General features: G+C 39.5%; 1 protein-coding gene across 1 annotated transcript; it reads left to right on the forward strand.

Moving 5' to 3' along the window:
- The first annotated feature begins 1,151 nt into the window (after positions 1-1,151).
- Positions 1,152-20,370, forward strand: LOC116313999 (aggrecan core protein-like). Its single transcript, XM_039614434.1, has 18 exons — positions 1,152-1,199; positions 6,660-6,738; positions 7,632-8,015; positions 8,209-8,383; positions 9,065-9,192; positions 9,321-9,614; positions 9,949-10,143; positions 10,284-10,458; positions 10,672-10,799; positions 10,928-11,221; positions 11,972-12,073; positions 12,286-12,390; positions 12,789-14,123; positions 14,380-14,538; positions 15,235-15,317; positions 15,494-15,638; positions 16,562-16,744; positions 18,144-20,370. The coding sequence occupies exons 2-18, from the start codon at positions 6,666-6,668 to the stop codon at positions 18,233-18,235; spliced, it is 4,050 nt and encodes a 1,349-aa protein (XP_039470368.1). The 5' UTR covers positions 1,152-1,199; positions 6,660-6,665; the 3' UTR covers positions 18,236-20,370.
- Positions 20,371-22,665: the final 2,295 nt, after the last annotated feature.

Here is a 22,665-nt window from a genome sequence, read left to right on the forward strand (position 1 = left end):
CAGCTCCTTCAGCAATAGACTGTTACAGGTCTGAGCACTATCACTAGTCCTTCGTTCTGATAGCAGCCAGACCGTACCATTATCCATACAGGGAAATTACCATTTATAAATGCATGTGCATTATTATCACTCCCACTGCACTTTATGTACATAAAAATCTAAAACACAAATCTTGGTCCATTCTAATGTATTTAATAGCCATCTGTACATAGATTAGTATTTTTTGTACACTATTTTTATTCTTTATTTTTTCTATTTTTATTTTTCTAATATATCTCTAACAAATGAATTTCCCCAATGTGGGATTAAATAAAGTTTATGTCTATTCATATAGTGATTTATTCTATACATTTTGAGCACTTTAGAATCAATTTAGAATCACCAGTTAACCTCATGTGCATGTCTTTGGACTGTGAGATGGAGCCAGAGTGCAAAGACGTGCACACTAATTAAGACATTACATGAAAAAGTAAAAATGAACCTAGATAAAATTAAAGAAAGTGAGTAAATTAAATCAAAACTTAAAAAAAAATACAATAAAGTTATAAACAGAAATTAATAATGCTTGTAAACAACACAGTTCTTGTTCAATGATCATCTAAGGTGCATCTGACTGCCTGACTATGACTAACGACCAGTGTGTAAGCCACAGTGTGAATCTTTCTGGAAAAGATCAGAAGGCATCCACTTCCATTAATCACTGGTGATAATGAGTGTGGTGAGCTGTAGGGTCCTCCTGTTTATTCATGGCAAATTTGAGAAATATTGGTTAAGATTACATTTAATAATAAGTGCAACAGGTCATCTCTTCCCTCCAGCACTCCTTGGATGTGACTGTAATACTAAAAATCACAAATCGGCCTCCAAAAGTTTGATTTCGTGAAGCATCAACCTGAGTTCCAACCAGTTAGCCCAACAAACCAGACACACACACACACTCAGTGCTTATCTGACACTGACCAGACTGATGACTGATTTACTTCTTCAGCTTTGATATTCAAGGCTGTTTGCATGACCTCACCAACTGGCAGGAGGATCCCACATCTCTCTCTCTCTCTCTTCACTCCTTTCCCTCCCTCACTCTTTCCAACATCTAAATGTGTGGCAGAATTTGAATAGAGCTTCTTTCTGCACTCCTACACAGGCAGGAGCAAGAGGCCCCTGTAGTCGCTGGCACTGGGAGCTTTGCAGCATCAACGGTACGTTTTACAACTCACCACTGGAAGCTCTAGCAAGGAATTTTGTAAAGAGGTTTCAGGGGATACTTTCACATTTCCTCTGCTCGGGGGGGACAGGTATTGATTCAGGTACTCTGATGCCAAGCCAAAGGTAACTTTCTGATTTTTTTTTCAGTAGTTTTCTCAACTAGTTTGTTGATAATAACTAGTATGACAGTGATGTGGATGACTACCCACTACAGTGGGCACAGACGATAACGCTAATGTGATTTTGGTCAGTATTTCATCTTGATGTGATGAAAGTTTGGAGACTTCTTTGGGGTGTTCAGTCAATTGCTCTTAAATCTGAGTGACTTTTTTATGCTTATTTGTCATTTTTAATTCCACTAAACTTTATTACATTGTTGAAGAACGTTTTAAAATCATATTTTTATGTTTATACAGTAGTGAGTAATATTTTAATTGTTTACATTATAGGACCCATCACACACTAGGACCCATCACACACTGTATCATGAAGTGTACTAGGTTGCCAATCAGTCAGTGTCAGCTCTCTTTGTGTGTCAGGAAAACCTCAATACTGTGCTCGCTTCTTGTTTTCAGTCACCTTTTAGCCCAATGGTGTTACAGTTGGGGGCTTGTGTCTACTAGGAAATTCAGGTTTTATTATTTTTTTAGGTCTAAAAATTGAGAGTTATCCAGTAATTTTTAATGCAAATATAGTATGAAAGTTTAAAGAAAAACATTATTTGTTTTTTGTACGATGTAATAAACTAGGGGGCTAAAATAAATTGATTCAAGTATACCTATCCAGGCTTCAACAGTGATACTGGCCCAAAATACTAAAATGCACTGCAGCACTCCTTGCCTAAGCCCTTTTATAACATAATATATTGTTAAACAAGGTCTGATTTTTTTTACTAGAGTTTTGGGTCTCTGAGGTCTCAAGCACAAAATATGTGAAGGATTGTGTATAATTTTTCTAAAATTCCTCTTTCATTCAAACTCTTTGTGGAGCTGTTGATAAGAAAACCACTCTGTGTTTGGTTATTGGTATTCCCTTCCCCTGGGATAACACTTATGGGTTTATATAGGACATTAGTGTTGTAGAGCGACATCCTGTTACTATGGTTACACCAGGCTGCATGAGTGCATGTTGTGAATTGTAATTCCCAGATGTCAAAATGAAAAAACAATTGACAAAGAGTTCATTTAAAGCAAACACCTTTACACTCTGCATTATTAAACAGCAACTTACATTTGAGACTTTGGAGTTTCTTCCTGATGTCAGTTTGTCTGTATATGTGTCTACTTGTGTATAGATATATATATAAATATATATATATATATATGTGTGAAAATATCACACATTTAACTGTTTCTTATCTCTTAAACCGGGGACTACTTAAACATGTATTAATGCACCCAGAAACACCTGAGAAATTTTTTTTAGCTCCCCGCCCTTTTCACTGAGCAAGAGTCGGTATGTGTGTTCTCAAACACAGGCCTTACAGTATGTATCCATAGGTGCACACACTCCCGTGCCTTTTCTTTACCAGGGGCATCAGACGCGTACTCCAACAAATTCCCTCGGTGATCTGTGAGTGTTGCTCAGTGTTTCTGTGTGTGCTGTCATATCAATGTCGACTCTGTTCTCCTGCCGTAGGGTTAGAGGAGAGTGGGTGGAGGGTGACGTTGTGGTGGTGGTTTTGCGGGGAGGGGGCTTCCCTTGTGTTTACCTTGGCAGGGTTGTGAATATTAAGGCCCCGCCTCTGTCCGTTGATGGAACAGACCAAGGCCTTATTGCCCTCCACCTCAGCTGGGAGCAGAACATACCACAGTGGTTGTACAGGGGAGCTGCAGCCACCCCACTGACTGAATGGGCACTCTGTGGTGGAGGGAGGAATGACTCGTTTGACCTGGCCTGGCAAAGTTTGCTCACAAATGTGCCACAGTTTAAATGATGCATTTAAAGAGCGCATTAAGATCTGCTCAGAGATTGGGTACTAAGCAACAGAGAGGCAAGGTTTAGGCTGGTTTGGCTAGAGAAATGGGCAAAGACTTTGCTGGCTTTCTCTGTGCCGATCCATTGTGAGAGTTTGTCGATTGTTGGCTGCTTTTGGCTGCTTTCGTTCTGTGCTGGAAAGACCACCCTGACTGTAACAAAGATGTGATATGCAATAAGATTCAGTGCTCATTCATCTAAAGAGTTATATTGTGTTTTTAAACTCTCATCAAGAACTCTCCTGACGAGAATAAAACTTCATCCTTCATCCAACTTGATCCTTTCTTGTATTTCCTGTCATATATACATTGTGAGAATGGTGGATGCCAACGTTTCAGACAGTGAAGCCAGTTTAGGCTCCCTGCTAATCCCTGCAATCAAAAGTTAAGGCTTCAGACTGCTCTAAACATTTTGAAGCAGTTTTTTCCCTTCACTTGGCTCCATGTGATCTCAAAAAGAGCAGATATCCTTAATATGGTCATCTAAGCCCCACAGTTCCTGTTGTGAGCACACAAGTCCCACCCACCCGCTTCCTGAGTGAGGGGCAGCCAGTCAGAAGAAAGATGCCTTAAAGAGTTGAGGAGCTAAAAGGTCTTTTGTCAGGCAGAGGATAACTGACCCACTCTGAGGTCCAATGTAAGGTAAAAAAAAAGAAAAAAAAAAGATTCAAGCCAAGCTACTCTAGTAGACTCCAAGAATTTTTAAAAAAAAGCATGAAGGATAATAGCTCCCTTTAATGACACTGCACTCTGGTGGAAAGTTTTAAGGACTGTCACCCTTTTCACCACACTTGGCATCACTGTGAATTATGCACCGCGATGACTGCAAGACAAGAAACTAAGCCAGGAGAAAACAGGCTTGCCAGTTGCTGTTAAATTGCTTCTTGTTCTGGAATATCCATACCTTGGCATCAGTTTGATAATGGAAACAGACAAAAACAGTAACTAACTAACTAAAAAGAGTCAATACAGACATTTAGATCCAACTTTAAACTTTTAACTGTAACTACTTATATGCAACCATTAATAAGTATATGTAAATGAGAGGGGTTTGGGGGAATCAATTTGAGAAACTTGTAATGTGGTAATAAGTTATCAGAATCAGAATCAGAATCAGAATATGGTTCTGATTAATTATGGAAATTTAATAATCAACAAAAAAAACCATTCTGCTGAAAATAATCCGGTACAAGGACCTGAATGAAAATGGGTAAAAAAGCAGCCAATACTAAAGAAAAAAAAGACCTTCAGAAACCTGGAGAGCTACTTCTCAAGACCTCTTTTTAAAGGAGTCACTCAGAAAGTCAAATGACACCAAAAATAAATGAAACAGCACTCAGAGAACACATCCTCCACCAAGGTCGAGAGCTGCAGCCACATCTTAATGAGCTTTTTCTTTGGCTTTACCTCTTGAACAAGTTTAATGAAAAGATTTATGGACTGAGCATGGCAAAGTCACAAGTAAAGCAATCCTGGGTGGATTTGTCAGTCTGTCTACACATCCTGTGTGGTATTTTGTGTTTCCTCCTAAACTGAGCCAGCATTCACCCCCAGACAGATCTCAGACAGCGGGAGAAATGTTAGCGCTACTGTAGGAAGGGATAACACCCGACACACATGCAGACACACACACTCAGCTGTATAATGCACACAGATACCTCTACTACGTCTGCGTTATCTCGCTTGATTTTAATTTTATGTTGAATTACTGAAAATTTGACAGCTCACAGTAGCTCTCTTTTGAGCCATTCCATAGGCTGTCACTCAGTAGTCAGTCAGCAAAGGCTTTGTGACCGTGAGCTTCAGGTTTATTGGTTGTAAAGGTCGCTCTGTGGCTGCTTGGAAGGAACTGGGAGCATTCGGCTGCCTGTCTTGGAGCTTGTGAAAGCAGCACAATGAGGGTTCAGTGGGGACTTGCAACGGTTCTGCCTGTTTGACCGTGCTTCACGTCAGAGCAGTGGAAAGTTGAGAGAAAATAAGCAATGAGGTAGCTGGGGCTTGACAGATGTGAGTTTGTGATACTGAAGCTCATGTTGTTTGGCTGAAATTGTCTCATGCCTGGCTTTTCTAACCAAAAAAATGAACAGAAACAAAAAATATATATGAGAAGCTGCATTTAGATATTTCAGGAGTAAATATTTTTGTGTTTGTGTGATTTATTGATATAGTTGGACCTCAAATTAAAGTTTACAGTATGTCATTTAGCATTTGCTAATCAGTGGAAGGCACAAAATAAGGTTGAGGCTGTTTGTAATTACATTTGCAGTCATTTAGTCATGAAACTGAGTACTGTGTCACTTTTATTTACACCTGAATTAAATGAATTACATAAAAAGTCAGTGGAAGACAAATGTTACCGCAATTCACCCCGAGGAGAACATGAATATCTGTCAGTCTGTCTATAAAAGAAGATTGCGGCCAGTGTGGTGTTACAGTTTGGTTTGTGGAGTAAAGCTTTGAAGCCTGAGAGTTTTGCTTTTTGCCTGTCCTCATCTTGCTTTTTAGAGGCAGATATGTCTGCATTTAAATAATAAAAGTGGGTACTGAATTATCTGCTAGCGTGGAAGGCAGAAAACATATGTAGACTGTGTAGATTAGTGTGTTTTGCAGACACGAAGCTGCAAAACACAGCTTCAGTAAGTATCAGCCCAACAATGTTTGATCCCCTTCAAAGAAGGCAGCAGCTAACAGAGGCTAACAACTGCAACAGCACTTAACAAAAGAAAAGTACTGTACACACAATAACTTTACTTCAACAGGCAACAGTTCAAACAAAGCTGAGAGATCCAGTTTAGTGACTTACACCAAAGTGTGTTTTAACCAAAGTGTTTTAACTGTAGGAGGCTACAAACAGTATTTCTGCTATAAAGGTGTTCATTTTAACACAGAGATCAAGTGGGAGCCAGCCTTAAGTGACCATGTGAGGAACTGTTGGACATGATTTAAAGTTACAGATGGCACACACTAAACAGATTTACAGGCAGACATGTACACAGTGCAGACAATATAACAGTTTTGCTGAAGGAAAAGCCTTCATTCAACATTTATTTTCCATCATTTGTTCACAAATGAAGTACCTTTTGAGATGAATGATTCATACGTCCTACTCGCTGTCTGAAGTTATTTTAGCTCTAAACACATTTATGTGACCAGACACAGAGGGTCTTTCATTCCTCACTGAGTATTTCTAAGTGATACTGCAGACTCATGATGGCCTATTTCAGATTTTAGCTGAAGCAATAAATAACAGTGCTGGATATAATGAATAACATGGAGTATATGTGTACAGTTTGGGGAAAAAACACAGTGGCAAGTGTTAGAGTGAATTAAATCCTTAATTCACTCTAACACTTGCGTCACAACTTCACATGTATTTCTGGTAATAAGATTTTAAAAGTGTGTGTCATTTTACCCGACTTGTGAGGAAATAAATAATGCAAAATTGTAAAAAGGCTATGAATGTTGGCTGTTTTTCAGGTAACGATGACCCCCTTGTTTCTGCTGTGTGTGTCCTTACCACTCATCTTGGCAACAATATCTTCTGAAGACCATGATAGTAAGTGGCCAAAATTTAATTGCTCCTCTTAATGCCTCTCACAATTTTTTTTTTTCAGTTTTGATGCCTTAAAGATACTTTTTGTAAATACCCTCTGAAGAACTTTCACCACCAGGGGGAAGCATTTTACCAGCAGTTATATTAAGACGTATGACTGTTAATGTTGAACGGGAGGAAAGTCCATGACAATTTGCACTGTTTAGGGTTCAGCTGTATTTGACCAGAAATTTCAAATTTGTATTCAAAATAAAAAGTAAATAATATTTTTTGTTAAATACTGGTATGTCTTTGCCCACCCTAAGAAAGTAATTTATTTTCTACCAGACAGTCTACTAGTCAGCCTTCTTTGGGCAATACGTTTGCTAATTTATAGTCATGCTGTATGTATCTACCAATTTTGCAATCTTTATAAACCTTGATATATTAATCTTGTGATGGTCATTTTTGATTTGAATATGAATGATTCTGTTTGCACATTCAGTTTCAGAGAGTGTCGTGTACTGTTCGCCTTAGAGACCTTCAGTTTTGTTTTAGATTTCTGATACCTTTACCTATTTGTGATTACACTTTTCCCCACTTTAACAATGGTCCTTAATAAGCAGTCAAGCCAGTATCATTATTACATTTTCGATGGAAAGACACAACTCAAAGAAATCTGACCCTTTGAACAAAGGTTTCAGCCTGGTCAGTGCCACAAATTGGTTAATATTGATTCCTGGCCTGTGTTGTCTTATGTTTTGAAATGTCTCTTGTTGCTTCATCTGTCTTACTATTTCACACTTTGCATGAAATTTAACAGATGTTTATTGTGGTCCCAGACTTTTTGACCTGACTGCATCTCTGCACAGTATATTAAATTGCACCTCGAATAACTGTGCCTATATTTCTCCCAGATGTTAATGGCACATTACGTGTCAGCATCCCTGTGGAGATGCCTCTTCATCCTCTCCTGGGGGGAAAGGTGGTGGTGCCATGTTACTTCCTGGATAATAGCCTCAATGACAGTGGAACCCAGACCATCGCCACACTCTCCCACCGCATCAAATGGACCTACATCACCAAGGACAAAGTCGACACCATCTTAGTGGCATCACAGGGCAAAGTTGAGGTCAAGCAAGATTATTTGGACAGAGTGATGTTGGTTAACTACCCGCTGGTGCCCTCTGATGCCACCATGGAAATGACAGAGCTTAGGTCCAAAGATTCTGGCATCTACCGCTGTGAGGTGACACATGGCATCGAGCACAACTCCGATACTGTGGAAATGCAAGTTCAGGGTACGATACGAAACCACTAACAACTTTGTTCACTTCAAAAGGGTGTAATGTAAACAAAATCTAAACAATCACTGTTTGTCCAACACCAACCTCACTTTTAAGGCTGTCTCAAAGTGAAAGTTGCCACTTTGTTGTGCAAAGATGCAGTATTTTATCTGCGAACCGCCCTCTGCTAACTTTATGTGTCTCATAGGTATTGTGTTCCATTACCGTGCCATCTCCACGCGTTACACCTTGACATTTGAGAAGGCCAAGGCAGCCTGTATCCAGAACAGTGCCACCATTGCTACCCCAGCCCAACTGCAGGCTGCATATGATGATGGATTCCACCAGTGTGATGCTGGATGGCTTTCTGATCAGACGGTCAGGTAGTGTTTACCCTTTTAACCATCAAATGTTGAAAATACTTATCACAGTTGCAGAAGATTGAAGAATAGCCAAGCACTCAATGCAGAGAGAGGCAGAGTACAAGTAGAGCAGGTCCATGATGAGATTCTGTCTCTGTACCTGTACCTGTCCAAAATTATAAATCGTGATTCACTTTGATGGTAGAAAAGTCCAGTAAGAGATTTAATGCTTTTATCCTTAACAGCTTCAGAAGAAGTCATGTTCAACCATTGCCTAAGATTTGCAAAATCTTTTTTGATGTGCAAAAAAGGCCATGAACACGAGAAAAGTATTTCGTATATGGAGGTAAAATTTCATAGCAGTCATTATAAATGTTCAAATATTGAACTTTAACATTTTTATCCAAATCAGAGATGATAAAGCAGAACATGTTGTAAGATTTGCTGCTTTGAGGTGGAATTACCCTCAAGCAGTTCTATATTTCAACAACACAGGTTTTGGCATGAATGACTACGTTCAATTTAGAATCACCAGTTTACCGACCAAAAATGTCTCTCGGCTTAAAACTGAATGCAGGAAATGGGTGGATAGATGGGTGGATGGATAGTTACATTCAAAAAGTGTCTACTTTGCTGGGCACAAAACCACTTAGAATATTTACCTGCAATACGTTTCTCAGTTATTTCTTTTCTTTCCTCAAGGTACCCCATTCATCATCCACGAGAACCCTGCTACGGAGACAAGAGAGAACTTCCTGGTGTCAGGACCTATGGAGTGAGAGACGTCAACGAGACCTACGACGTGTATTGTTTTGCTGAAAAGATGCCAGGTAGGCTAAGCAAACAAGGGCAACTTTTCAAAGCTCCCCATGATCCACAGAAAACCTCCTAGCATAAATAACTGCATCCACTCACATCACTGTGCTTTCCTCTCTTCTTCTATCCTCCTTGCTTCCAGGCAGAGTCTTCTACTCTATGTCTGTAGACAAGTTTAGCTTCTACGAGGCAAAAGATCAGTGTGCTAAACTTGGTGCCAGACTTGCCACCACAGGAGAGCTTTACCTCGCCTGGAAGAATGGTATGGATGTGTGTAATGCTGGCTGGCTGGCAGACAGGAGTGTACGTTACCCTATCAACATCGCCAGGCCTCAGTGCGGAGGGGGCCTCCTGGGAGTGAGAACCGTCTACCTGTTCCCCAACCAGACTGGGTACCCCTATCCAGATGATCGCCATGATGCCATTTGCTTCCAAGGCAAGTACTCTAGGAACTCTAGTACCCTAGGCTGGTATCGTTGTTTTCATTGAAAGGTGTCTGTGGTCTGCTCCAAGCATGTTATGTTTAAATACTTCTATAATATCTCCTTTATATTTTAGACACAGTTCCAAATGCAAAGCACTGTTTGCTCATTTAAATGCAAATTATGAGAAGATCAGTATTTCCCTGCCCTTATTTTTTTACTTGACTATATTCCTCTTATAAATTTAATAAATATGTGAGGTGTTTTTCTAACTGAATGCGTAAATGTCTAGATGTGCTGACTACTAAGGTCATAATAATTTGTCGGTAATGCAATTTTTTTCCTTAGCTGATGAGGACAAAGATGCCGTGCCTGGGCGGACCACTCCATTCCCAGACATTGTTACCGTGACACCTCCTGCTAAGGTGCCGGACATCATCCCTTCATCTAAAAATGAAGAGGTCAAAACTGAAGTAGTAACTCTGCCCCCACTACCTATACCTCCAAGTATGACAGATGTAGATGCCCCTATGGCTCCGACTGGTACGCACCTACATGTTATAATCAATAACAGAATCCTCTGGAATATTTTTTTCCCTACATTTTAATAGGAAATTTCAGAGGACTACAATACAAGTACAAAAAAGTGAGGTTGCCACTGTAATCCTGTAATCTTGTCCCAGGTGTGGTGTTCCACTATCGACCCATTACTGGTCGGTATACTCTAACGTTTTTGGAGGCTCAGCAGGCTTGCCAGAACATTGGGGCAGTCATTGCCAGTCCTCAGCAGCTGCAGGCAGCCTTTGAGAAAGGTCTGCATCAATGTGACGCCGGCTGGTTAAGCGACCAAAGTGTCCGGTGAGACATGTAGCATAGATATATATCAAAATATACAGTATCTTTGTCATACAGTACAGTCAGTTTTAGTTTGAAATGTTTTACTTTGGACTCCGGATTGCAGCCCTCATAGTGACATCAAAAGAAATAAAAAAAATCTTTCATATCATAATTTTTATCGTACAGCAAACCATGTCCTTATTAAACTGCACTTACACTCTCTTTCTTGCTCAGGTATCCAATTGTGTCACCCAGAGAAAACTGTGCTGGTAACCTTCTAGACCTCAAAGGAGTCAGATCCTATGGCCTGAGACCAGCCACTGAACTCTATGATGTATACTGCTATGTTGAACGTTTGACAGGTGAGGAGCTTTAATCACTCTGAAGACGTCAAACTTCCACTGCTGTGTCCTCTACAACACTAGAGGAAACTGTAAAATCTTTCTAACAGACTGTTTAACCACCTCTGGCTGTTTGTACTTTCTGTCAGGTGTGGTCTTCTTCACCACTGACTATGGCAGATTCTCCTATGAGGAGGCTGTGCATCACTGTGAGAAACTTAACGCCACCCTGGCCACTCCTGGGGAGCTCTATGCTGCCTGGAATCAAGGACTTGACCAGTGCAGTCCTGGCTGGTTGATGGACCGCAGTGTCCGCTTCCCTATCACAACCCCCAGGTCTCACTGTGGAGGCAACCAGGTGGGGGTCCACACCATCTACGCCTACCCCAACCAGACAGGCTTCCCCAGTGAGGACTTGCACCATGATGCCTACTGTTTTAGAGGTAGGAATGGGTTAAGTGCAGATTCATTTATGTGCAAAAAAGGGAAACTTCCCTCAAGCATTAAGCGATGAGGAGATATTTATTTTTCCTCTGATTCAGAAAACCATTTTAGTACTATTGCACCATTGCAGTCCAAAAAAATCTATGCCCCAAATGTTATGTTATGTAAATGTTCCATGTAAATTTGTTTCATAAGTACAATGTAAAATGCTAAATTTAACTGAATCTTCTCAGATGAAATTTACTTGATTTGGTATACATTCAGTGTATACCAAGCATATTTTCCTTAATGATTGACTATTTTCATAAATAAACCTTTGATTTTATATATTTCAGTTGCATTTTTTCTCAAAATGATTGCTTCATGTTTATTGAGGGAGAAGAATATTTTTTGTAGTGCATGGAAAGACAGATTTCACTGAGACTCATTTGAATAGAAAGATGCACTGTTAATTAGATATTGAGTCGGCAGTAAACCCTGAACATTGCCACTGTGAATCTTGTTAGTGAGCTATTATACACTGGGAAGTTATTTAAAAGTAAGAGATACATGGTTTGAATAAATTACTGTAGGATCAATTGTAAAGATTGGAAAAGTAAAACATAATTGATAAAGAGGTAAACACGTGAAACAATATGGATGTGATCTTGTTATACATTTTTATTGTAATGATACTGATACAATGTTTTATCTGCATGTTTCAGCCTTCTTTAAAACTTCAGCTGCTCACTGCAATTTGTTTCTTTCAGCTGAAGTTCCCGTTGTTCATGTTGACAATGAAACCAGTGTAAATTTGACCACAGTGACTGAGGATCTTATCAACAAGACAATAGCTATCACTGATAGCACTGGTAAGACAGATGCATGAAAATAGCACTTTAAAATCCCTGCTGTTTTCTTGGCTTAGTATTACAGTTGTAATGTTTGGTAAACAAAACAAAAAAACAAAAACACAAAAATAAATGTAATATGGCCCTGCTTTCTACTGTGAATGCAGGTAAAATTTCTCAATGTAGATATACTTCAATGTTCTGATCTTACACCTTGTTTTGTTTGCTTTTAGTTGCAACTACTGTAGACTACAATGAAACTGAAACCAGTACAAACATTACTGATATTGACTTTGTCAATGAGACCATCATCACACCTCAAAAGGTTATTCCTACAGGTAAGACAGCCAGAAACAACTTTGTCAATCAATCAAATCAACTGACTTAATGTTTAATTCTACCTGTTAATGTCTTGTGTCAAAATTTTGATGTAATAATTTAATACCAGGACTCACTTTTAAAGTCGTGAAGAGTTTGAGATATTTATTTGAGTTGTTTATACACAAACAATTAATATATTAGGTATTTTGTTTTGTTGAATGTCACATATATGTGTTACTACATTGTCTAGTAATCACTTCTAAAGCCATTAGAGTATAAGCCTTATACAAAACATTTCTTATTAGAAAGTAATACAATAGTTTTTGTCAAACTAAACACAACAGGTAACCTTTCTCACTGAGCTACAACAAACTAATTCTTGGATTATTGTCTGGATTCTTACCATTCCCCACAGTCAAAGCCATTCCAGTACCAGGTGATTTTTCGGGCTCTGGTTCAGCTGAACATTCAGCCAGTGGAGATTTCTCTGGAGAGTCTGGCACCTCCACCTCCAGCGGTGGTGGATCTGGGTCAGATGTGGAAGTCAAGTTTAGCGGAGACAGTGATGTCTTCTCTGGAGACCAGTCTACCTCTGGAGGACAACAGGAGGCAGAAAGGGGAAGTGTTGACATCTTCACATCTGGAGAACCTGGTAGTGCATCTGGAGAACCTGGTAGTGCATCTGTAGAACCTGGTAGTGCATCTGTAGAACCTGGTAGTGCATCTGGAGATCTGGGTATTGCATCTGGAGAACCTGGTAGTGCATCTGGAGATCTGGGTATTGCATCTGGAGAACCTGGTAGTGCATCTGGAGATCTGGGTAGTGCACCTGGAGATTTGGGTAGTGCATCTGGAGAACCTGGTAGTCCATCTGGAGATCTTGGAAGTGCATCTGGAGATCTTGGAAGTGCCTCTGGAGATCCTGGTAGTCCATCTGGAGATCTTGGAAGGGCATCTGGAGATCTTGGTAGTGCATCTGGAGATCTTGGTAGTGCATCTGGAGAAACTGGCACGGTATCTGGATCTGGGGAGGGGTTTGACAAAGAATACTCTGGCTTCATTACATCTGGATCAGGTTTTCCCAGTGGAAGTGGGGACACCAGTGGCAGCAGCGGAGACTCCATAATAATCATGTTAGATGGAAAGATGGTGGAAGTTTCACAAACCCAACAAAAGGCCACCGAGCAGGAACTAGGCCGAGCAGGATTTGATATCTTGGAATCAAGTGCATCTGGGTCAGGAGGTATGTCTGCATCAGGTTCCCAAGAGTTTTCAGGTCGCATTGACTTGACGGTCCTACCATCTCTGGAGAAAGAGTTGTCTGGATATCCCATTGGATCAGGGTTTCACAGTGGCTTTTCCAGTGGTTTTCCATCTGGTTTTTCAGGCAGTGGCTCTGCCTCTGGACACTCTTTGCAGCATCACGATGATGTTATCTACTTAACAGATGATGAAATGGTAGAAATGACTCTACCAACACTGGTACAACATCCTGAGCAGGGCAGGGGTGTGGTGGAGATAAGTGGGCAAGGAAGTGGTTCAGGGAACAGCATTTTAGATCAAATCTTGCAGCCATCAGGAAGTGGCACCACTCTGAATTTGGAGGAACTGCAGATTTATTCAGCTTATGATCAATCAGGACATGAGGAAAAAGTCCAGGAGGGGAGCACACCCTACATCAGTCCAACCACAGTACCATCTGTGTCTTTAGTCACTCCTGCTGTTGTGGAGGAGCCAGAAGTGAAGAAAGGTATGTTCTTTTTGTCTGTTGACATAGCCAACATTTTGGGAAAGAATCTTATTTATCAAGCAAAGTAACTGCATAATCACTCATGTTAAAATTAATGCCTATTGTTCCTCGCTATAAACTTATGTAGATACCAGTGATCCAAACCCATGGAGCTTAGGATCTCATGCAAAACTGAAAAAGTTGAAGAAGGCAGATATCTTTAGTGAGACGTATATTTGTTTATTTGCTTTTAAGATTTTTGTCCAAATGTGTGTAGCTGTGCAGGACTGTCCCGACAACTGGGTGGAGTTTATGGGCAGCTGTTACCGCCACTTTACAGAGAGAGACACTTGGGCTGAAGCTGAGAAACACTGTCAGGAACTCAATGCCCACCTGGTCAGCATCAGCTCCCAGGAGGAGCAGCAGTTTCTCATCTGTAAGTAACTGTTGGAATGATGAGTGACCAGCCTGTGACATTATACAGTACTGTAAAAAAGTACTTCCTCCCTTCCTCCTTTCTTAATTTCTTTGCATAGTTGTCACCCTTACATGTTTCCAATCATCAAAGAAAATTAAAATTAGTTAAAGATAATTTGAGTAAATGCAAAATGAAGTTTTTAAATAATGAAAGAAATTGGCTACTTATGAAATCATGAATCATCAACATGCAAGCATGCCACGATGTAAAGATACTCAAGAAAAGGTGGGAAACAAAGTCATTGACATCTGTCCTGAAAGGTCCACAAATCAATTTCTAAGCCTGAACGATTGTCATTATTGGTTAATTCTGCTGTCTACCAGAAAATCCTGAAATCAAGTCAAGTTAATTTATTTTCAGAGCACATTTAAGTATAGTAGACCAAAGTGCTGCAGAGCAAGTAAAAAGTAAAGAAACAATACAAATGATTTAAGAACAATAATGTCTAGCCATTAGTTTGTGCCCTGATGCTTAAGTGTAGTTGGGGTATAAATATCAATTATCCAAATACGTTTTCACAGGACTGTATTTGCTGTGAGCCAAAAGTGGTAAACCACTGCATCACATCACATCAAAGGGCTATCAACATAAAAGATGGGAAGGTTAAGTCATATTTGCTTGAAAGGCCTAATTGACGTTGTCACTTCCCAACAGCTAATGGTGAGGAATACCAGTGGATTGGACTCAATGACAAAGATATGCAGAATGTGTTCCGCTGGACAGACGGGAGTCCCCTGGTGAGTTTGGTTAGAGATTCAGTTGTGTACTCAGGAAGCCATAGCACATTATTGACAAACCTGATCTTTCTCAATCATATATATTTTTTCTGTAGTTGGAGATTTTGTAGAATTCTCACTTTTTACTTAATTTTAAAGTTTTGTATTGGCAAAATATGGTTGTGTAATTCTTTTAGACCTTTGAGAACTGGAGGCCCAACCAACCAGATAACTACTTTGACTCTGGGGAAGATTGTGTGGTTATGATCTGGCATGAGGGTGGACAGTGGAATGACGTGCCCTGCAACTACTACCTTCCCTTCACCTGCAAGACTGGACCCGGTCAGTTTACTTGATTAAACATCTGGATTACTAAAACGTTTAGCTTTCTGTTTTTAGAGGTAATCTCAGTGAGGTAGCTTTGTTCTGGCCAATCATACCACAGAAATCATAACTGAAAAACATTGCAAGCACAAAACTCTTTGATGAGCAGTAGGGATAGGAATTGATAAGTATTTAGTAAATCTAATTCCATTATTGATATAACTTTTTCTTAAAAATAATGCAGGAGTCCCAGGAGAAAGCAATTCCTCGTACGTTTCTTCGTAAAATGACCTGAAACACACTGTCTCACAATCACCATTTAACAATATAAGGCTGAGGCTATAGTCCAACACACCAACACAAATCCCTATCTTAATGAGCACACATACACAAAACCGACACCACAAAGCGAACATGAAAACCAGCACAAAGAGATTTCAGAGCAATCGCAGTGATTCTGCTTTGGAAACATGAACAGGCAGAAACAGAGTCTCCAGCCTGGATTCTTGATTAGCTTAGCGTTAGCAAGCTATCTGTGCAGGTGCTTTCGACAAGCTGAAGATGTGTTAGCAGCATAATGCAGTTCTTTCTGTCCTGGATGCAGTCTCCACTTTACCATCTCACTCTCGTCATTTTGTGCAATAACAATAAATGTATCCACGCTGGAGACTGCACCACTACCTCAGGCACACAAAATCAAATGAGCTGACTGCAAGTGCAAGTGGACTCAATAAGCGGGATCTGTAGACAGGCACACAAGTGATTCCAAGGAATTGGACTACTGGGAACCGGTTCTCCACAAAAACTGGTTCTCGATTGCCATCCGTAATCAAGAGTGAACCAGAAGCCTCGATTATACTATGATAACACCAGCCTTCATTTAACATTGTCAGCTCAATGAAATATTGTTTTTGTTTTTATTGTTTATTTATCTCTGTCAGTCATGTGTGGCCCTCCCCCTGAGGTGGAACATGCCCAGCCGATGGGCAACATCACGCCACGCACCCCTGTCAACTCTATAGTCCGCTACCAGTGTGACGCAGGCTACAAACAACGCCACCTGCCTGTCATACGCTGTATGGATGACGGACAGTGGACAGAGCCGCAAGTGGAATGTATAGAAGGTGATTTATCATCCGTTTGTAACTTGATCCTAAAAGAGTTGAGCCTTACAGTCACAAAATGAAAAACAAAACAATGCATTATAATAAAATTATTAGATTTTAAAATCAGTTTTTCGTAAGACCCCTGATTGAAGACACTTGAACAAGGAATTTTACAGTTCTTTGGATCTGGCTGAGTTTGTAGTTGTGTGTTAAATAGTTATGGCACAGTTTCAGGGAGCTGCTGTGGCTATGGCAGCAAAGTGATAACGGAAGTGATGCAGCTCTTAAGGATAGGCTAGAGTCACTTGTTTTTCTTGAAAAATATAATTATACAAAACAATGAAAAGACCACAAAAAAATGTTTGGAGTCTAAATAAAAAGCAAGCGATGGCAAGTTTAGTTAGAAAATTGCAATCCCAGACTCTATGGGTGCATCAGACTAACACACATGGCTGCTAATTAGTAACAGTATCCAGTAATAAAATACTTAATTTCGACAACTTTCAATACTTCAATTGTACAGCTACACAGAAAAACATATTATTAGTTAAATATGTGTAATTATAATTCCCCAACAGTACAAACATTGTGGAAAGGTCAAGTTCAGTTACTACAATTGGAATTTGTGCCCTGACAGCCCTTACACTAAACAAAGTTTAAAAGTGTGAGTTGTTTAATTAGCTACAGTCACCAAAATCGCTTTTTTTTATCAGGGTGTCAGCAAGTTTATTTTTGGATTAATGTCTGCATTTGAACATGTGACTATTTTTTAAAGCTGGCTTCAAAATCTAGTACGCATCTGTGCCATATTAATTAATTAATATCTTGCATAAAGCATAGCCTGAAATCGGTATTTTATCTTTATGCAGTACTTTCTAAGTGCAGTACTTTCTAAATGTAGACAATACACACCACGCTTGTAAGAATAATAGTTTGTAAGTTATAAGGCTGATTGTCCATTTTCAACCAAAAAATCACTAAACTGACCTTGAAGACCTTGTTGGATGTCAGACAAATTTTAACATATTGTTAACATGACCCCACTCTACACCCCTACCAACAAATTCATTCAAAACTTTTCGAGCTATCATGTTTACAGATGCATGCAATGACATATGGAATCAAACTGACTTAAACCTCTAGGTCTGGGTGTTCCCAGTGTTTTAACTAGGAATGCAGAACCAAGGAAAACAGAGAATGTATATCTAAAGTGAGGCAGGAGTAATGTTTTGTGCACAAAAAGTGTACCTCCAGTAACACTAACACTCTACCATTACACCGATGAAGACCCCATGGGATTTTCTGAAATTCATTCTTTAACCACACCACTGACTGCATGATAATTCTTAAGGTAAAGTCTTCTGGCAGCTCATATTTATATGATGTCATCAGTATGTGTACCTTTTCTTCCGCTCAGCTGGTGCCAGCCATAACAGGCTAAACAAAAGGTCCCTCAGGAGAAGAAGTAAAGGAGTGAGCACCCCGTGGGAGCAGAGGAAACTGCCCTGAGCAGCACTGAAAGGACATACAACAGAGAGCCACAAAGGACCCCTCCTGTAAAGAAGCATGGACACCAATGCAAATGCCCGACCAAAAAGATAACATGCCCTCCCCTACCATGGATTTTCACCAACTGAAGCACATTTAGACTGATAGTGTAACTAACTGATGTTTTGGGTCTTTAGCAGTCACCCGTCACCTTCTTAAGGCACTTTTCTTTGTATTTATAACATTTAATTTATAGCTATTATCCGGTATTTTAAAAAATCTTAACGCAAGATAGTTTCTGCAATGAACTGCCAGCACTGCAGACAAGGTCAGTTAGATAAAACTGTCCGTCAGTCAAGAGAGGCTGAAGAGTAACATGCAAAGTCCAAAACAGCCCAGTACATGTGGTTGACTCTCTGAAGTCAAATTCATTGTTAGTATAGTGTAAGTGTTTTCCAAGATCTGTGTTTCTTTCTTTTTTTTGGTCTTTGGATATAAAGACAGAATCTGAGTGTTTTGGAGAACTGAAACAGTGTTTTTCTTTCAATCTACATAGACAGTGATGATTAAATCTTCTGGCTGTGACAGCCATACAGAATGCAGTAAAGTCATTTCATCTGAACTGAGGAGGCTTTGAAAATCTGAACAAATTTTCTTAAATATCAGTAAAGTCTTGGCAACACATTGGTACAAACGAAATCCATTCTTTAATCCTGTAGACCTGTGGTTCTCAAACTGGAAAACGCCTTCTTCAGAAGGTGATAAAGGTTCCACCCCCCAAAAAAGTCAGGATTATCACACCAGCTAACTCTTGTTTCATTTTTTACATACTAATATTTTTAAATGCATTTTAAAATCAAATCAAACAAACAAAAACTATAAATCATTTTTTTTAATTCTTTCATTTTAGTTTAAATTCAGTTTGACTATAGTTTGTCATCCATCCAGTGCTGCCATAATTTGAAATCATCTTTCAAGCCTTGAATGATTTTGTCACAACCTCCTCAGTGCTAACACATCACCACAGCTTCAGATATGCTGAAATGAATGTGCTGTTGTAGTTGATAACGAGAAAGTTCATGATTGAAGTGCAACAATCCTGGACTGAAACAGCAGGCACTCATGCACTTTGGAAGTTTTTGCTCATTTCTTTGCTTATCATTTGAATCCAATGCGCCTTAAATTTAAAAAAAAAAAAAAAAAAAAGGAAGTCAACTCAAAAACAGCGTGACCTGCCATCTGCTGGTGGAAAAGATGCTCATATTGTCTTTAACGTTGGGTAGATTTCTTAAAGGCAGTCCTTAACTTCTGTTTTTCTTAAAATATATTTCTTACTGTGAATATTCTCAGAAGAATTCTCTAAACAGCAGGATCTGTCGTAACTTACAACGCGCACGCAGTTTAATTGTTTTGATTTATTCATCATCTACTTTTTTGTCAGTTTGTTAGTTAACTGGACAGTTACACATATGCATCACCAAACACATGGGCATTTGACAGCCACCAGTACAGAGGAAAAAACAGGCTGTTTTTTTTCTTTGGTTTGTTTATTTTGTGGAGGTTTCTGGCTGTGTGTCAAGTAACAGGGTATTATTGACAGACATACTTAAAAAGAATAAATTAGAAGCAGCAGAAATTATGAAAAATAATGACATGTAGGGTTCATTTGGGGTGGATGAAACAATTCTGAAATGTTGACCATGACCTGTTAAGGTCAAGATTTGCTTCACCTCTGAGAGAATGCAGATATTTTAGTGCATATGTGACCTTTTACAGACCAGCTCACAAACACTGAAACGTCTTAGTCTCTCATGGACACACATACAAAAGTGGATCATGGAACTCACAAACCAAATGCTTACACATTTGTAGGGTTTTTTTTTTTATAACATTCAATTATATGAATGAAATCCATTGATGCTCCCTCTGTACTGCAGTACTGTGCATAATATGTGCAAAGCTCAACATGAAGAGTGAGTCTGTTTCAGTGTTTGTGAACTACTGGTTCTTCCAACAACTGAAATATCTTAAGAAATAAAGCAAAGTGATCACATAGACGTAAATTCTGCTGTAACTCTGTTCAGATCCCAACTTCTGATGTGAACATACAGTATACCGTAATGTGCTGTACTGAATAAAACTTGGAATCATGTGTATCTTGGAAATTTTTTCCCATTCTTAACGATTCAAGAGTCATCAATATTTTCTATGTTTGAAATTTAAATGCAATTTTTTTTGTCGTTTTTATTGAAGTATCTTTCCCTTAAGCGGTCGAATTTGAGGTAAACTCTCTGGAGCCAGAGGCACAACCTGGCATACAGTTTGTTTTTACCTTCCTGTGGAAATACACTGTGAAAAAACACACGATAAATAGCTCCTTCATCGGCCAATACAGCAGCTACCTTCATCACTGTAGTCACAGCAAACAGATCTGCTCTGTGTATTTCTAACAGGCAGTGTAGCTGTGTGTATATTTCAGGCATGTATACCCATCCGCGTGGTGAGTCTGCCTTCGTGGTTACATGATACATATGTGTGCAGTGATCTGAGGTGTATGTTCCAGCCTGTGCAGGCATGAAATCTGTATGTGTGCACTCAGGTAAATAGGATGTGTTTCTAAAATCTAGTGGCAGCATAGTCACTAGAACCTCTGTTCCCACCCAGATGCAGGAGGGAGTAGCGACATGTTTGACTCCACTCATCTAAAAGCACATAGTGCCCAGACAGAGTGGCGCATGTTAGCTTTACATAAGGTGCCTGTTTTGTACGGCTCAGGAACCCATTTCAACTTTCCTGTTTCAAGAGTAAAGTGAAACTGAATCGGCACCTAGTGAGCAGACTTCTTAGTGGTTGTTTGCAATCTACAACAAACAGGAAATTCAATGAACAAATCATAGAAGGTGTTTCAGAGGTGCAAATCACACAATATTAAAGGACATCCAAAATCTTCAAAACATAACTAAGAACCACTCATTGCCTTTCACACTTTCCTTATTTTCTGTCATATATGTATATATATCTAAAGTGGGAGAAATGATTACTTGGTCCCCTGCTGAATTTGTAAGTTTGCGTCATTGATTTGCTCACTTACAATGAAAAAAATTGTATATTTTATGGTAGTTACAATTTTATAAAGAAGGATAACATACCTACCCAAAAATCCAGACAAAAAAACATGTTAGATAAAAGTTAATACATTTATTTGCATGTCACTGAGTGAAATAAGTATTTGAACCTTACAATCCAGACAGAGTTCAGGCTCCCACAGATTGGCTGTGTCTCACATCACAATCAATAAATCATCAAGTATAGATAAGGCACAACTGTCCACAGAAAAATGCTGAGTATGATCCAAAGAATACAATCCCGTCAGTCAAGCACAGAGGTGGAAACATTATCCTTTGGAGCTGTTTTTCTGCTAAGAGTACAGGACGACTTCATCACATTCAGGAGCCAAAGTTCGGACCACATGCCGTAAAATTTTGGGCGAGAACCTCCTTCCTTCAGAGGTCTAAAGATGGATGCGTCTCCCAGCATGACAATGAACCAAAACATACTGCCAAGGCAACAAAGAAGTGGCTAAAGAAGGACAAGTTAAGGTCATGGAGTGGTATAGTCACCAGACACTTGGCCTCAAGACCTCAATCTTATAGAAAATCTATGATACGTATGCAAACCTGGTGAACACCTATAAAAAACATCTTCCTACTTTCAGCGGTTGCCATCAAGGGTTTCTGCACCAAGTACTAAGTTGAGTTTTCCATTGGGGATCAAATACCTTTTTCTCTTAATGACATGCAAATCAATTTATAACTTTTATATATTTTGTGTTTTTTCTTGATTTTTGGTTGATAGTCTGTCTCTCTCTCTTAAAATGAAACTGCCATAAAAATGAGAGAATGTTCATTTCTTTAAAAGTGAGCAAACTTTCAAATTCAGCAGAGTATCAAATAATTATTTCCCCTTCTGTATATTCCTTTACAGCACTAGATGCTCATAATAAATAAAGCCAAAATTTCAAATGATGATATGAGTATGTGTAAAGGTAATCTGTGAGTCAAAGACCTATGAGCTGCTTCACACTCTCCTGAAAGTTCAGCTTCTGACACTCTTTTTCTATTCTGTATACCCCTGCGTGAATCACCACCGTATCGCGGTGGAGGGGTTTGTGCAAGATTTCAAGAGCTATGGCCAACTTGCCCCTGATACGGTCTCCCATGTCTCCCTGGGTGTGGGGCCAAACAAAGAGTGATTCAGCAAACCCTGGTGAATGAAACAAATCAAGGGTCCAGTGTACTCTGCCTGGACAGGGTTACTGAGGTCCTACCATCAGGGAAGCGGTATTCTACATACACCGTTGACAGTGGGGATGGGACACTCCTGACTTCGACCGAGAACATAGTTAGGAAGAACACCTTTAGGAGATCCTCAGTACCATGCCTTCTTTAATG

This window comes from Oreochromis aureus, linkage group 7 (assembly GCF_013358895.1).
Source record: "Oreochromis aureus strain Israel breed Guangdong linkage group 7, ZZ_aureus, whole genome shotgun sequence".
NCBI classification, from domain to species: domain Eukaryota; kingdom Metazoa; phylum Chordata; class Actinopteri; order Cichliformes; family Cichlidae; genus Oreochromis; species Oreochromis aureus.

Excerpts from the sequence above, each read along its gene's own strand:
- LOC116313999 (XM_039614434.1), top strand. The coding sequence starts at position 6,666 with ATGACCCCCTTGTTTCTGCTGTGTGTGTCCTTACCACTCATCTTGGCA. Across the intron at positions 15,318-15,493 it reads GGACAGACGGGAGTCCCCTG|ACCTTTGAGAACTGGAGGCC; the intron begins GTGAGTTTGGTT and ends TAATTCTTTTAG. Across the intron at positions 16,745-18,143 it reads GCAAGTGGAATGTATAGAAG|CTGGTGCCAGCCATAACAGG; the intron begins GTGATTTATCAT and ends TCTTCCGCTCAG.